The sequence below is a fragment of the Rhinolophus sinicus genome, chromosome 12, assembly GCF_057876585.1.
Source record: "Rhinolophus sinicus isolate RSI-liver-muscle chromosome 12, RSI-T2T, whole genome shotgun sequence".
In the NCBI taxonomy this organism is placed as follows: domain Eukaryota; kingdom Metazoa; phylum Chordata; class Mammalia; order Chiroptera; family Rhinolophidae; genus Rhinolophus; species Rhinolophus sinicus.
Window position 1 is genome coordinate 52043190 of NC_142512.1, and position 14776 is coordinate 52057965.

Below are 14776 nucleotides of genomic sequence, written 5' to 3' on the forward strand. Positions count from 1 at the left end.
AGCCAATATTCCAGGGTGGAGCCCAGGAATCTGTAGTTTTAAAAAGCTCTCCTGGCCAGGTTTGGAAACAGCTCTGGGGGGTAACTGACATCAAACCACAGAGCTTACAGGCAGGGACGGAGAGTCACGCTGCATTTGCAAGAAAGAGAGCAGTGGGAGACGGGATGGAGGAGGTGGTGGCCTCATTGTCCTAATGGACACAAGGACCTAAGCGGCTAGGGCTTCCATGACCCTGTGAGTAGAAGAGTTGCGGGCTTGGGAAGGGGTGAAGCTTCCCCCCCCCCAGTCCTTCCCCTCCCTACCTGATGAACTTGTCAAAGATGGCGGCACAGTCCCTGGGCTCCAGCAGCATCACCTCGCTCTGGTTACTCAGCAGCTCCCGGAACAGCTCGCTGTGCAGTCCTAGTAGCAGGCGGTGGGCGTGGAAGACTCGGACCTCATCCGTGCCTGCAGCCTGCACCCGCAGAACCACGTCGCTGGCGTTGCCCTGCCTCAGAAGCTCCTGCAGGCGCTGGAGCAGCATCTGGGAGTGGTTGATGGAGGTGCCTGCTGCCTCACCACTGACGTCGGCTCTCTGGGCTGCAGCGGGAAGGAACACAGCATCACCTGAGAAGACCCCCGAGCCTGGGACGGTGATCTCAGGGTGCAGAGGGACCCGCTGGAGACACCTGTGCCTGGGTGTGGAAAGAGGCTGGATGGGCCTGGGGAGGTCATGTGCACACCTGTTTGTGCTCATGAAGTGCATGGATTCCTGTGTCTGCACACAAGCCCATCCTGAGTGGGGAAGGTGGTGAACCTGACCCTGAGCAGACCCTGAGAGGATGCTCTTGGAAGGGAGATGGATTCCTGGCAGGCAGAAGACATAAATCAGTGTGGGGCAAAATGCCCAGAACTGGTCTCCATAATGCCAGACCCCCAGGCAAGGGGTGAGGAATCTCTTGATACCCACCCTTCACTTCCTGAAGAATTGTCCTTGAAGTTATGTGTTCACTAACCAGTATTTATTGAGCACCTTCTACATGCCAGACACTCTCCTAGGAGCTCAAAATAGGGCAGTGAACAAAACAAGGGCGGTCCTTACGCTCAGGAAAGTCACAGTAAGTACACAAATAAGCACTCTGGTTTTAGATTGTGACAAATAAGGGAGGTGACAGTAGTGGGAGTGAGGTTACTTTAGGTACCGGAACCAGAGATGGGCTCCCTGAGGAAGAGATGAGAAGGAGCCAGCCGGAGGGTGAGTGTCCGGGCTGAGGACCAGCCCTGCAGAGACTGAAGAGAATGGGCCTGCGGTGCTCAGAGAGGGGAGGGGGTGAGGGGGCTGGAGACCGAGTGGGAGAGGAAGGGTGGAGCATGAGAAGAGATTGTGGGCATGGCAGGGAGCTGTTTCCAGGCCCAGCCACCTTCTTGGGACCCCATCTGTGAGATAGAGTCCACTCTCAGCCAGTGGCCTAGCCAGTGCTGGAATGGGACTCATGGTACCTGCGTGTCGGGGCTGGCATCCCCCTTCCAGGCTGGCCACCTGGGGCCTGTCAATGTTTCTAGGGATGCCATGAGGTCAGATGGGGACATGCACTCAGATACAGAAGGTGACAGAAAACGCTGCCAGCAGCTTCCCCAAGCAGAGAGTGGTGTGAGGAGCCTCACAGGGCAGCAAGGAGGGCATCTGACAGCAGATGGGCACCCATTCCCCTCCCCCCACCACATTGAGGCCTGTTTGGTTATTAGAAGAGAAGGTTCACATGAGAGCAGAGTATCTGTATGTAAGAGACAGGGAGAAAGGGAGGGTGAGAGAGGAGTAGGTGGTTAATTTCCCAGCCCCACCTTCCCAAGCTGTCACTTTAAAGGACCTGAATGCAGATAATATCCCATCAGCCTCTGCTTGGAGCCAGCTGCCTGGACAATGGACAGTGAAAGGGCCTTCTTGTCATTAGGACTCCCGCCCATCGTCCCAGACCCTCCTCCCCTCTGAGGCAGGCTGCCCTCCTCCCAGATTGAATGGACTCTGCTTGCCCTGGCCGCTAAACACCGCCCCCTCCCTGTGTGCAGCTAGGGCCGGAAGGTCCTGCCCCACCTCCCTGACCCCTACTCCCACACCACCCACTGCCCACTCACCTGCACGAGTGGCCAGGCCCACCAAGGTCAGGATGGCCCAGAAGCTGCCCCAGGACACAGGCTTAGCACAGCCCAGCCTAAGCATCTTGTGCCCAGCCCCAAGTCCCCTGGAGGGACAGTGAAGCCCAGACCACGGTGCTCACATCCCTCCTCCTTATATAGGATCCAGCACAAGGGGATAGCACCCCCTTCCAGGCCAGCCTCCCTCCCCCCACCCAGCCTCTGCCATGGATTGGTGGAAACTGGCCCCAGCTGTTGCCCAGGCAACCTCTTTAGCCAGAGAGTGGCAGCCCCAGGGGCTATTGTGCTGCCTGTGGGCCCTGAGGGGGACAGATCCGGCACCCTCCCCCATACCTCCTACCCAGCAGAGTTAGCCGGTCCTCTCCTGGGAAATTTTAGGCTCTCCAAAGGGCAGGCAAGGGTCTCCAGGACAGCTGGCAGCACTGGTCTAGAGGGTCCCCAGCCCCCTCCCCCAAGCTCCAAGCACAGCCTCCACCCTGGCACAGAGCACACTTGGCAGTGTCTTGGCTGGAGTACCACAGTGAGCAGGCTGCAAGGACGGAAGGGCCTGGAAGAGGAGAGAGACAAGGCAGCTCAGGCTCCCACCCCTCCCCCTCTCCCATTTTGGGGTGAGCTAGCTCTCCAGAGAGGAGGGCAAGTGTCTCGAATAAGGGCCCATGGGTAACTGGTATCAGTTTCATGTTCTTTGTTGAAGAATGTCCCTGGCATGCTCTGGGATGGATGGTGGGCTATGACCATCGACCCCTCCCCCAGGGTCAAGGTGAGCCAAGATGGTAAGACCAGGTATACAGGAGATGCACCCTACCCCATGTACGACTGCATGGGGGCACTCCTGCCCAGAGCAGGAGGCTGGCCCTTGACGGGCAGCCCAGCCCCTACCGGGGCAGCACACCCCTGCCCAGCCAACCCAAACCTGGGCATGGGGACTGGAGATGCTGAAGTGGGCACCTGTCTGCCCCATCACCTCCTTCCTTTAATTCACCTTCCCAAGTGGCTTCAGGTCTCTAGGTTCACCTCCTTGTAAGGTTTATTTTATCTGCTCTATCCAACTTCCAACTATAATTTTTCCCTTCCCAGAGTTTGAAGGAGACACACAGCAGACCCCACCCCGCTTTAGGCACACCACCACCACCACTACCACCGTGGGGAGACTGAGGCAGAGCTAGGTTGCAGACTCTTGCTATTATGTAAGTACAGGGGAGAGCTCTACTGAAAACAAAGGAACAGAGAGAGGAGGATGGAGTCTAGAACCTGGGGCAGTGTGTGGGCGGGTGTTGGGGCCTCACCTTTTCAGGGAGTAAGGCTTGGCTCAGTCTTCATGGGAAGAACTCCTTCAAGGTTGATAAATTGAAGTGGGGGCTTCTGAGAGAGCCAGCGCAGAATTTCTCCCGATGCCAGGTCCTTGACTGGTGGGGGGTCGGTCAGAGCCTGCCCTCCCTGCTCTCTGGATCCCAAGGACCAGCTCGATGCACTGATTTCTTCTGCCCATGGCTGGCACAGAGAGACCCAATAGCTGCAGCCCCTCTCTGGAGCCTCAGACAGAGCAGGAATTGGGTCTGGCACCTGCCTGTCCGGGTTGGCAGAGATGGAGCTGTACAGCGCAGCAGAAAACCCTCCTGGCTGCCCTGACCTTCATGCTTGGTCCCCCTCATCCAAATCCATTATCCCTTTCCCCCTGGCTGCCCGCCTGCCCTTCCCATGGGCTGTACCACCTCCCCAGCCCAGCGCGGCAAGACAGAGCCTCAGTGTGATGGGAGTCCGAGCTTCTGAGGGCGTCCAGCTTCCATGCGCAATACTTCTCAATAGGAATGTTATTGATGAGAAAGAGATGATGTTAAGAGAACCTACTACTCAGAAAATGGTATTTTGGTAAACACACTTTTTAACTCCAGCCTCCTTAAGGCTTTCCATTAGTCTTTCTTGAAATGTCGCCTTTCTAGAAGTGTAACCCACCTTCCCCAGTATTTTCAAAGCATCCTGGGTGATTGTCATGTACACCCCAGCTAAAAGCTACCTACCTAGTTAGATGGATGGCATTTCAAGTGTGCAGGAATGAGGGAGGCCCCAGGTTACCAAGAAAACCCAGGAGGGTCCTCTCTGACCCCCCATCGCTGAGAGACCTCACCGTCTACTATTTCTAACTTCCATTATCTCTAAAACTCCTCTAATAATTTAGAAACTGGCTTTCCAGGAATAGGCATTCTCTCTCCTCGTTTTCTTAGTCTGAGTATTGTTGGAATGTGTGCTTGCATGCGTGTGTGTGCACGTGTGTGTATGCGTGCATGTGTATGTCTCGTGTGAGCACCTTGGAGTGGGAGAAAGGAAGGAGGGTGTTTGCCCTGCCCAGTCTTGGCGATAGAGGGACTGAGACAGTTTTCTTTTGCCCTGAGGAGCTGGAAGCTCCATGATTCCTGGAGAGCAAGTCTGATGAGCTCACAAGCTAGAACAATTCTTAGAGAAGAGTGTGACTTCCTGACCGAGATGAGAGTGTTTATAAGCTACGTGACTTGGTCTCCCGGCCAGGATGGGGCAGAGCCAGGACTCCAGTGCCGCTTTTCTGCTCCACTTTTATTTCCACAACCCTGTGCTGTCTTTTCTGGCTATTTAAGTAGCCATGAATGACCCCCCTGGGCAAGGACTCTCTTAATTGTTGTAAACGCAGTTGAAAATCTTGCAAGCGTGGGGCAGGATGGAGGGTTTCTGGACCTGCAGAGTGGGTGATCAGACCCTGGAGTGTGATGATACCCACCCCAGAGGGTGCGCCCCAGGCCCAGCCCTGCCCAGACCGCACGCAGCCTCCCTTGCATTGTAACGTCTCCCTTCCTGATCTAGGGTGCCCTCACACACTTAGCTTGGGGATCAGGGAGTTATGAGTTTAGGTTCCAGGCCCTGTATACTCAGGGGTACACTAATAATAAACAACAGGACTCTTTCCCTGAAGTAACTGGTACACTATTGAAAGCATCCCCTGAAGCCAGGCTGCCCTGTCAAGGTTGCATATTGCTTTCCTGCCTCAGCACCCTCCATCATGCTGTCCCCCAACTGGAATGCCCTTCCCCATCTGCAGGCCATCCATCTGAGCCACGTCCCCCTCCTCCTTAAAGCCTGAGTTCGCTCTGTGGTCTTAGCCTAGTTGCTGAGCTTCTCTGAGCCTCAGTCTCCTCTTGTGTGAAAGGCAGGTAACCCGAGTTAGCTTGTGGGGCTACGTACCATGAGGGTGGCAAGTGTTGGGGCAGGGTGGGTGTTCAAGAAATGTTGGTGGGGCCCCTCACACATAGCGGGACTTTACAACTCATCCATAAGCAGCTCCTGGCTCACGAACAGCTTCGTGGTACACACAGGTGGTGGCCTGGGGAATTCTCTGTGCTGCTTGCACTCTCTGGGGCTGGGGTTCCAGTTACAGCCTCGGGACCTGAGTGGGTCGTTTCTACTCTGGTCCCACTGTGCCACCCAGGGGACCTGGCCAAAGCCAGTGGACTCTCGAAGGCCTGCAGGGTCAGAACTTGCCACCAGGGGGCAGCAAGGCCTCTGTGATTGCCCTGCTTTGGCCCTGGAGGTGGGGATGCGAGAGGGGGTCAAGGTAGCCCCAGCCCTAGATGTGGAATCTAACTTAGATAGCCCAGAAGCCAGACTGCTCCATTCTCAGAGGGCAGGTGTGGGAAGCGATGCCAGGCTGGGCATCAGCTTTCCTAATCAATGCACACGCTGTCCCGGGCACCCACTGTGGGCTGCACTGGTCACTCTTCCCTGAAGTGGCGGGGAGCCAGCCGGGTACAGATTCCAGCCTCTCCAGAGTGCTCACACACCGGCTGGTGTTTATTTGCCAGTGACTGATATTCCTTGAGGGATGGTCCATTTCACCAGCACCAGGAAAACAACAGCTTGCAGGGGGCCACTGGGTCCTGGTTTCCCAGCGCTGCTGGCAGCCAGCTCAGGCTTCTCTCAGTGGTCACCGCCACCACTGCGCACGGCTCCCTGCCACCCTTCCAAGCCAGCAGCCCGTCGGGTAGCCTCCTGCTGGTCACATTATCGGCAGCTGCTGCAGGACTGACTCCTTCAAACCTGGCTGATGAGACCTCTCCAGATTTGGGCCCTGCCCGTAGGGGCCTCACCTCTCCCTCCCCAGCACTGGTTTTCCTCACCCGTCTCTGCAGACCTGCCCTTCTCTCCTTGATGCTGGTAAAGTCAGCTCCCCAAATCCTTCTGCCTTTTCCCAAAGTCCTCCCCTCAGGGTGAGCCCAGGCCAGTTCCCAGAGTGCCATGGGGCATGAAGTCGTCCATCCAGAGCCCCGATCCTGCCCTCTCCCTAAGGTCTCCCTCCCAGCCTGCCCCCTGCCCTGCCCCTGTACCCTTGGGGATCCTGGCTTGCTCCAGGCAGCATCTACTGTATAGACGGACTCTTCCCCTGAGGCCCAGCCCCACCCTTTCCTTCCTCCTCCTCCCTCCTCCCCACTACCCCTCCTCTCTGCACTAACAGGGCTCAGTGTGGCTGGAAGACCGCTGGGCAAACAACTACTTGGAAAGCTGGTAATGCTGGGAGGGAGCTACAGGGACCCCAAGAAAAAGCCACAAGGTGACCCCAGACTCAGGCCCCAGGAGCATGAGGCTCGAGGGACAAGAGACAGGTAAAGTACCTAGAACTGGGTGGGTGGGTGGGGAGAGTCAAGTGGAAGGATGGGTAAGGAATCCAGAAGCCAGGGCTGGAGAGCTTGAACTTGAAAATGAATGGGCAGTGGGATGGGGGAACTAGGTTTAGCAGAGGGCTGGGAGTGGGGTGGGGGGAGACCTTCAGCAGAAAATAAAAGCTGGAAGGTAACACCTAAAGACCTAAAGTGTCGACTAAGGAAGGAGGACAGGGACCAGAGCATGTGGCCGCTTCTCATCGCAGACTGGCCACAGCCCGCTGTGTGATTGTGGGCAAGTCACCTTACCCTCTGGACTGAATTTCTCCATCCGAAACCCGGGGCCATTACAGCTTCAATAGTGCTAACCTATGAAGAGGGATGCGCTGTAGCCAAGAAAAGAGGGGGACCTAGTAGCATCTCTCCTTGAAGAGGGGCAGCTGTTGAGTAGAGCCGTGCAGCTGCTGTGGGGCGCTGTGGGGCAGGATCGCCCAGGATGCTTATGAACAACACAGCTGCTCAAGCCCCTCCAGACCCTCTGGCTTAGACTGCCTAGAGCGAGGCTCAGGAGCCTGTATTTTCATAAGTGTGTGCTGTGCAGCCTGTTTGGGGGCCCCGCTTTCCAGGCTGAAGACCCACCAGGAGAAATGCAATAGAGAAATAGTCTCCATGGCAGCAACAAATGCCACTGAGAGCTTCTTCCCATTATTAGGGAAGCAAGGCCCCTGAGGGGCTGGGGGTATGGACTTGGCCATAGGGATTGTCATTTGGGTGGGCCTGATCAGGTGTCTGCACAAAGCAAGGGTGAATAAAGACCTCAGGGTCAGGGTGAGGGTCAGGGTCAGGGTGGGGCTGCTGCCGGGCCAGGCTGGAAAGAAACTAAATGTTCTAACCCCGTGCCCTTCCGCCCTCTTTAGCTGGCCAGACACGAGTGACCCTGCTTCCCATGCCCAATGGCAGTGGGCCGAGCCAGGAGTTTGAAGGCCATTGGCCAGAGATCCCAGGGAGGTCCCCGTGTGTGGCTGGTGTCATTCCTGTCATCTACTACAGCATCCTGCTGGGCCTAGGGCTGCCTGGTGAGTGCAGATCTGGGGTCTGGGGTCTTGCGGATGGCCAGAAATTGGGGTCCTTTTATGGATTCCAATGCTCTATGCTGACCCCTGAGGATCATAGACAAAACACCCTAGGCTCCCCTTGACTTTATGGGGGTGACCTAGGTCACTGGGGAGCAAAGCGTAGTAGGGAGTAAATCCCAGGATTCGGGATACTCACACTAAACCCGAGGTTTCACCAGAGCAGACAGCCACCTTTTACCCTCAGCAGTGGGCACTCTGCTAGGACGTCTGAGTTCATGTAAGATTGCCCTCATCTCAGTCAAAAGCTTCCTGTGCCATCCACTGCCTTGTGGGGGTTGGAGCGAGGGTGTAGATGCAGGGAAGAATAGGGGGGTCTCAGCCTTGGGGGATCACCCATCCCTGCCTGTCTCCAGGGAAGCCTGTTTGTAAGGCAAAGACCTCCCCGGGTGAAGTCAGTGGCTGGCAGAATGTGGATGGACGAGGAGGGCTGATCTGGTTAGCCTTCCAACAAAATGAGTTTTAAGAAGAGTCTGGAAAGAGGAAAAGAGAAGCCAGAACAAGCAGGTGGGAAGGGACGATAATGACACCTTGAAAAACTCAGTCTGAGCTGCCTTTCTAACGCCTCTGACCTCTCTCCCCTCTGTGACCTTGATTGCCATCAGTCAACCTCCTGACCGCCGTGGCCCTGGCCCGCCTTGCTGCCAGGACCAGGAAGGCCTCCTACTACTACCTTCTGGCGCTCACAGCCTCGGATATTGTCACCCAGGTGGTCATCGTGTTCGTGGGCTTCCTCCTGCAGGGAGCTGTGCTGGCCCGAGAGGTGCCCCAGGCTGTGGTACGTACGGCGAACATCCTGGAGTTTGCTGCCAACCACGCCTCAGTCTGGATCGCTGTCCTACTCACGATTGACCGGTACGATGCCCTGTGCCACCCCCTGCACCATCGTGCTGCCTCGTCCCCAGGCCGGACCCGCCGGGCCATCACCATCGTCCTTGGTGCTGCCCTGCTGACTGGCATCCCCTTCTACTGGTGGCTGGATGTGTGGAGGGATGCGGACCCCCCCAGCACACTGGACGAGGTCCTTAAGTGGGCGCATTGCCTCATTGTCTATTTCATCCCTTGTGGAATTTTCCTGGTCACCAATTCAGCCATCATCTGTAGGCTACGGAGGAGGGGCCAGAGTGGGTTGAGGCCCCGGGTGGGCAAGAGCACAGCCATCCTCCTGGGCGTCACCACGCTCTTCACCTTCCTCTGGGCACCCCGGATCTTTGTCATGCTCTTCCACCTGTATGTGGCCCCCGTTCACCGGGACTGGAGGGTCCACCTGGCCTTGGACGTGGCCAACATGGCAGCCATGCTCAATACAGCAGTCAACTTTGGTCTTTACTGTTTTGTCAGCAAGACTTTCCGGGTCACCATCCAAGAGGTCATCCACAGTGCCCACCTGCCCTGCAGCCTGGGGTCACGGCCAGAGGGCACGGGGGTGGAGCCTATGCTGAAGCCTCCAGGACTCACCAAAGGGGCAGAATTGTAGAGAAGGGGTCCAGCCAGAGCGCTTGGGGTGGCTCAGAGCCAGATGTACTGGGACTTCGTGGTTGTGCCCACAAAACTTCATCAAACCCCAACTTTGCAGTCTGGGGGTAAGGAGAGAGGTTCCTTCCTTCAGCAGTGGTCCCCCCCCCAGGTAAAGGGGGACACTTTATCCAACTTTTACGTTAGCTTCACCAGCAATTCCCATTTCCTGGGGCAAGGAAAGGGCTCTGCCAGGCACAGCCTAATAATGTCAGCTGCTATGGGCATTCCTTTGTGAGGGACATTTCACCAGTCACTTTATGAAGGCTAAATTAATGTTGGTTGAATGAGTGAGTGAATGAATGAATGAAACGATAAGTGTGGATGTGAATTGTTTCCAGTCCACCTGCTTTTCCTAGCGCCCACCTCTCATTCCCTGAATTTATCTCCTCTGGCTTCCAGTGGCAATGCCGGGGTGAAAAGGAAGGTATCTCAGGAGTCCTGGGCTGGGGGAACCAAATGTGCTAGGCCGAGCACTGGGAGGGAGGCTGCTTGGGGAAGGCAGTGGTCTTGAAGCAGATTTGACACCCCAGCCCTGGGGAGACACAACCCCTTGGGTCTCAAACATGCTGGTTTGATTCCGTGTAACTCCCTGCCCTGGAACCAGAGTAGTTCAGGAGCCTGCACGTTTCCTGGGGCTGCGCTTTTCATTGTTGCCATGACTGTGTAGAGAAGGAAATGCCCTCTTAGCCCAGGGGCCAGGGAAGGGAGAGCAGGAAGGGAGGACCTAGCCCAGCCCTCCGAGACCACTCCACTTGGGGAAAGGCCTCAGTCTCCACTGCAAGAGGAAAGCGATGGCTCCGCTCAGCCGAGCCGGAGGCTGAGGGGCTCTGCTGAGGGGCTCTGCTCATCCCCTCCCAGCTTCTCCAGGGCCCCCTCTCTCCTTTCAGCCCTGTCAGCCTGGAGTGGCAGCTGGGAGAGATTAGCAGATGGACCTCCCACCTGCTCAGGGCGTTGGGTAAACACATTAGCGGGCCTGCTTTCTGCTTTCTGGTCAGACTCACCTGACCTTTCCCCTGAAGGGAGGGTCCAACCCAGCCCCTTAATGGGGTTACATGGACAAGAGAGCCTGATGTATGCGGTGCACACAGTCAGTGCACAATAAATGCTTGGCTTTCCTACTTTCCTCTCTCCTCCCCAGAGCAGGGCCATCCAGGAAGGGACTTTCAGCCACGCCCAAAAGGAAGAAAAACCAGGTCCCCATTCCTTTATCCACAATTCTAAATTCCAAAAAGCTCTGAAAACCGAGCTATTTTTCCTGAGTTTGCCACTAACACTTAGTAACAAAATCTGATCTGAACTGATGGGAGAAGACGTATTCTTGATACAAACCGGCTGCCTAGGTTCCGCTGGGTGTGGTTCCGCCTGCAGCCCCACCCGCGGCTAGAATCAATACCGAACACTTACAATAGGCCACACATAACCTTTTTCTAGTCTGAAAAATTCTGAATTCTGAGACACATCTGGTCCCAGGAGTTCAGAGAAAGGAATGAGGACCTATAAGTCCTGCCATTTCTGCCACAGTGTGGTCTCTGCTGACCCTGAGTGGATTTGGGGCACGGGGTTCCCCAAGGAGCACACAGATGTGGGTGAGAGTTCATGCGCCGGGCCTTCATTAAATGCCTAAGGAGAAGGGGGTGCAAGTGCAGGCACCTCGGGGGAAGACGGGGGCCCTGGAGGGTGAGACAGACTATCCCCCCCCCCCCCCAGCCCAGCCCCCGGGCCCAAGTCCACCCTACAGAAGGAGGCTCTGGGAGGAAAGGCGCCTTTCTGATGCAGAGCCAAATGGAACACGGGCGGGAGGGATCTTCTTTCTATCCGCTCTGTACGTAACCTGTGGGACCCTGCAGCAGAGACGTCCTGAATCAGGAGAGACCCCTGTCATGGAAGTCTTCTGTGGAGGGGGCAAGACCATTGACAGGTTGTCTCTGTCAGCTGGTTAGTGGACTGCCCTCAAGGAGACAGAAAGATTCACTCACTTGTCCCCGACACCGGTGAAACCAGAAACTTCCTGAAATAGATGGGGAGGTTTTATGGAGGCAGGTCAAGTTTGGCACAGGTTGGGGCTTCAAGCCACCAGAACCTGGGTGTCACTGTGACCTCACTGTACCCACAGGCTGGGGCACCAACAGTGTTTTCAAACAATCCCGTATCCTGAGTATTGTAACCATTTTACAGACTGGGGAAAGAGAGGCAGAGAGATTAGATGATACACACATGGCTCTGAGCTGGTCCAGAGCAACAGAGACTCAAACCCCAAGGCTGTGGGTTCCTGGTCTGTTCCCCTGTCACCTGTCACCTATCAGGAGCAGAAGGGCAGCTTCAGGGACACTTTGCATCGCTTATAACCTTTTGGTCCTGGACTTCCCGGATTTGGGAACCAATATCATATTTTCCTAATAAGCTGTATTAGGTAACATTTCCGTTTTCAACATGTTGGTAACCTTTAATGAAATGAAGAGATCCTAGCTTTGATAAGCCTCTCACAGAAATGTAAATGAAAAGTATTATTAAAACTGTTTTTCTTTCCCTTATGCATTTTTATCTTGATTTGTTTTTTGTTTTGTTTTTGTGGGTTTTTAAAAATCTTTAAGCTCTCAATGTCTCCTAGGGAAGAATGAGGCTGCAGTGGCGTGGATCCCCCTTCTCTCCTTCCCCAACCCATCTGCTCAGATATCCTGGCGAACAGAAACCCTTTGTGAAATTCTGTCTCTTCCTTACAGTACCCCCCACATATTGTGCAATCTGTCAGTGGATCTTATGTTTTGTCATTAACACTTTGTTAATATTGGAGGACAGTTATTTTTAAAGGGTCTTTTACTTCTTCCCAAGTCTGTATATGATTTTTGCTGGTTTGGAAGTTGGCTGACAAATTGTTTTCTGGTCTCTGTATCTATGTGTAGTCATTTTCTAGGGCTGCCATAACAAAGCCCCACAGTCTGGGTGGCTTACCCAATGGAAATTTATTTTCTTACAGTTCTGGAGGCTGGAAGGCCAAGATCAAGGTGTGGACAGGTTTGGTTTCTCCTGAGTCCTCTCTCCTTGGCTTGCAGATGGCTGCTTTCTCCCTGTGTCCTCACATGGTCCTTCCTCTGTGTGGGCTCACTCTGCCATCTCTCTGGGTCCAAATTTCCTCTTCTTATAAGGACATCTGTCAGATCAGATTAGCACCCACCCTAATAGCCTCATTTTAATGACCTCTTTAATGACCTCTTTAAATTCACATTCTGAGGTACAGGGAGTTAGGGCTTCAACGTATGAATTTGGGCCGGACACAATCAACCCGTAACGCTATGGTTATTTTAAAGAGAAATGTCAGTTTGGCTGCATATCCCGTTTCTCTTAGCCTTAAGTGAAATATCCCTCCACCTTTCTCTTTCTGGTTGGTGTAGCAGGATTCAGCCTCAGTCTTGTGTCTTTAAACGTGACCTCTCTTCCTGGAAGATGTCAAAACTCCCAGGCACCCTTCAGGGCGTGTCCTCACTCTCCCAGCCCTGCCTCTTCCCACGGCTCACTTCCAGCTCATTTGAGTTTTCCCCTTGAGGGGCTTCCCTGTCTCTTTTTGTCTGGGAAAAGAGGTAGGCTGGTTGGGTAAAAGGGGCCCACAACTGTCCGGTCCTCCCGGGATGGGGGGGTGGGAGGGGACGTGATGGGGACAGGGAGGCAGGTTTCTGGATGACCTCCTGCCCAGGGAAGGAGCTGCCACAGGGCAGGACCACACTTTCTAATTAAACATTGAGCTCTTTGGCCGGCCAGGTTATAGATGTGCTGGCAGGGACGACGGAACAGTCTTTGACATGGCGCGGTCTGGGGAATATTGGCTTCCCCAGATCCCCCAGGCCCTGCCTCCTTTGTCAATGGGGAAGCTGGAACGGCTCAGTGTGGCCCGACTGCGCCTTTTGCCTGTCACTATCAACTCAGACAGCAGGGGGCGCTGCAGGACTGGCTGGATGGACAGACGGGACTGGGAGGCGTGGCCGGCTTTAAGGCAGATTTGTGAGAGATCTAAGTTACCGCACAGAAAGTGTGTCAGCCCTGGGGCCCACGGTCAGCGGGGAGTAGTTGGGTGGCAGAGCTCAGCTGTTCCCCTAGTCACTCTCCTCCGCCCTCAAGCCACGAAGCCACGTCCATCTGCCAGGCTGTGGCTGTAGTTTTCTCAGATCATTCTAGTGGTTGGAAAGTTTTCCTGTACTAGAACTGTGTGAAGGGCCCTTTCATGGCCCTCCTCCCTCCATCCTCCATTGGCAGGGTCCAGCCACCCTTCCCACCGGCCTGCCTTCCCCACTGTGGGGAGCTCCGCCTGCCTGGGCTCAGAGCCCGAGGCCTCTGTCAGTGCCTCCGGGGTCCCACTCGCCCCACCCAGTCCAGTTCCACCTGGACCCAGCCCCTGGCCAGCAGGTCCATCCATAGCAGACACCTGGGCATCCTGCCCTCTAAGGGAGCTTGAGCCTTGGCAGCAGCCTCACAGGACAGGGATGGAGAGAAAGAGGCCGGGAAGGTGAGGGAGGGAGACTGCCAAACCCCACAGTGAGTCACACGCCTGCCGCTGCTTCTGGAGATGTCCCCTGAGCTGCTGCTGAGTTCGTCCCTCTGGTCACAAAGCAGGAGGGACAGTCTTTTGCCTGCCCCACCTTTGTCCCCCCAGACAACTCCCCTCAAGCCCTCCCCTGCCCTTGCCAGCCTGCAGCCTGAGAGGGTGCAGGAAGGTGGGCCTTGTCCTGGGCCATTTGGGGAAGAAGGAAAGGTAGAGGGTTAAGTGCATCCTGGGACTCCCACCTCCTCCAGTCTGAGGCCTGCTCCCCAGATTTCACACCTCGATTCAAGAAGCCTGGAAAGGGGACCCACCCTGGGGAGAAGGTGGGCCGCCTGCCCGGCACTCCCTCACCTTCTCATGAAAGGAGAGCTGAGGCTTTCCTTCAGTTCTTTCTGAAGAAAGTGGGTTAGGGCCTGACTTAGCCTCACTGCTGCCACGAGATTTGAGCAACAGACCCCCACCTGCCCTCCTTTACCTCAGCTTCCTCCTTCTGGGCAGGAGTGGGGTTGGGGGGAGTGTGGTGAGGGCACAGTTGGTCTCCTCCTCACAAGTCATCCCCAGCAGGGACCCCAAGACCTGTCCTCCTGGCCTGGTGTGATGGACTGGGCAGAGGCTCCAGATTGCCAGCCCCCCTCCCTTCTTATCTGCCCTCTTTATGGCTGCTGGAGGTGAAAGAGTTAACGAGGTCTGGGTGTTTCCATCCCGGATTCCTCCAAGATGTATATTTAGCAGGCAGGGCAAGAGGGAGAGGAATGCCAAGATGCCCTGGCACCATAGCCTCTGATTTGCCACACCACTCACAGGAGGGGGGGCGGGCGGTGCTGGAGATGGGATATGGG

The 14776-nt window shown here is 55.5% G+C and overlaps 2 protein-coding genes across 5 annotated transcripts in view; one reads left to right on the plus strand and one right to left on the minus strand.

Moving 5' to 3' along the window:
- BTBD17 (BTB domain containing 17) overlaps nucleotides 1–14776 on the minus strand; it is a 51416-nt gene that overhangs the window by 2294 nt on the left and 34346 nt on the right. Inside the window, exons 1-2 of one of the 2 annotated variants that reach the window (XM_019740447.3) lie at nucleotides 2113–2427; nucleotides 303–579 (exon numbers count right to left, since the gene is read on the minus strand). In XM_019740447.3, coding sequence (XP_019596006.2) covers nucleotides 303–579; nucleotides 2113–2197 — 362 coding nt within the window. In that variant the 5' untranslated portion in view covers nucleotides 2198–2427. Of the gene's footprint in view, nucleotides 1–302; nucleotides 580–2112; nucleotides 2428–14776 lie in introns of those variants that run through there. The other variant, XM_074319943.1, reaches the window with a different exon arrangement.
- GPR142 (G protein-coupled receptor 142) lies at nucleotides 578–11937 on the plus strand. Of its 3 annotated transcripts, XM_074319944.2 has the most exons (5): nucleotides 578–1097; nucleotides 3211–3320; nucleotides 6611–6758; nucleotides 7673–7831; nucleotides 8494–11937. In XM_074319944.2, the coding sequence occupies exons 3-5, from the start codon at nucleotides 6734–6736 to the stop codon at nucleotides 9363–9365; spliced, it is 1056 nt and encodes a 351-aa protein (XP_074176045.1). In that variant the 5' UTR covers nucleotides 578–1097; nucleotides 3211–3320; nucleotides 6611–6733; the 3' UTR covers nucleotides 9366–11937. The 3 variants fall into 3 exon arrangements, with proteins under 3 accessions (XP_074176045.1, XP_074176047.1, XP_019596007.2); XM_074319946.2 differs by lacking the exons at nucleotides 578–1097; nucleotides 3211–3320 and adding an exon at nucleotides 5101–6312; XM_019740448.3 differs by lacking the exons at nucleotides 578–1097; nucleotides 3211–3320 and having other exon boundaries at nucleotides 5101–6758.

Bases quoted from the DNA above. Each gene is read 5' to 3' on its own strand.
- GPR142 (XM_074319944.2), top strand. From the start codon at position 6,734: ATGAGGCTCGAGGGACAAGAGACAG. The intron at 6,759-7,672 runs GTAAAGTACCTA...CGCCCTCTTTAG, and splicing joins GCTCGAGGGACAAGAGACAG to CTGGCCAGACACGAGTGACC. The intron at 7,832-8,493 runs GTGAGTGCAGAT...GATTGCCATCAG, and splicing joins GCTGGGCCTAGGGCTGCCTG to TCAACCTCCTGACCGCCGTG.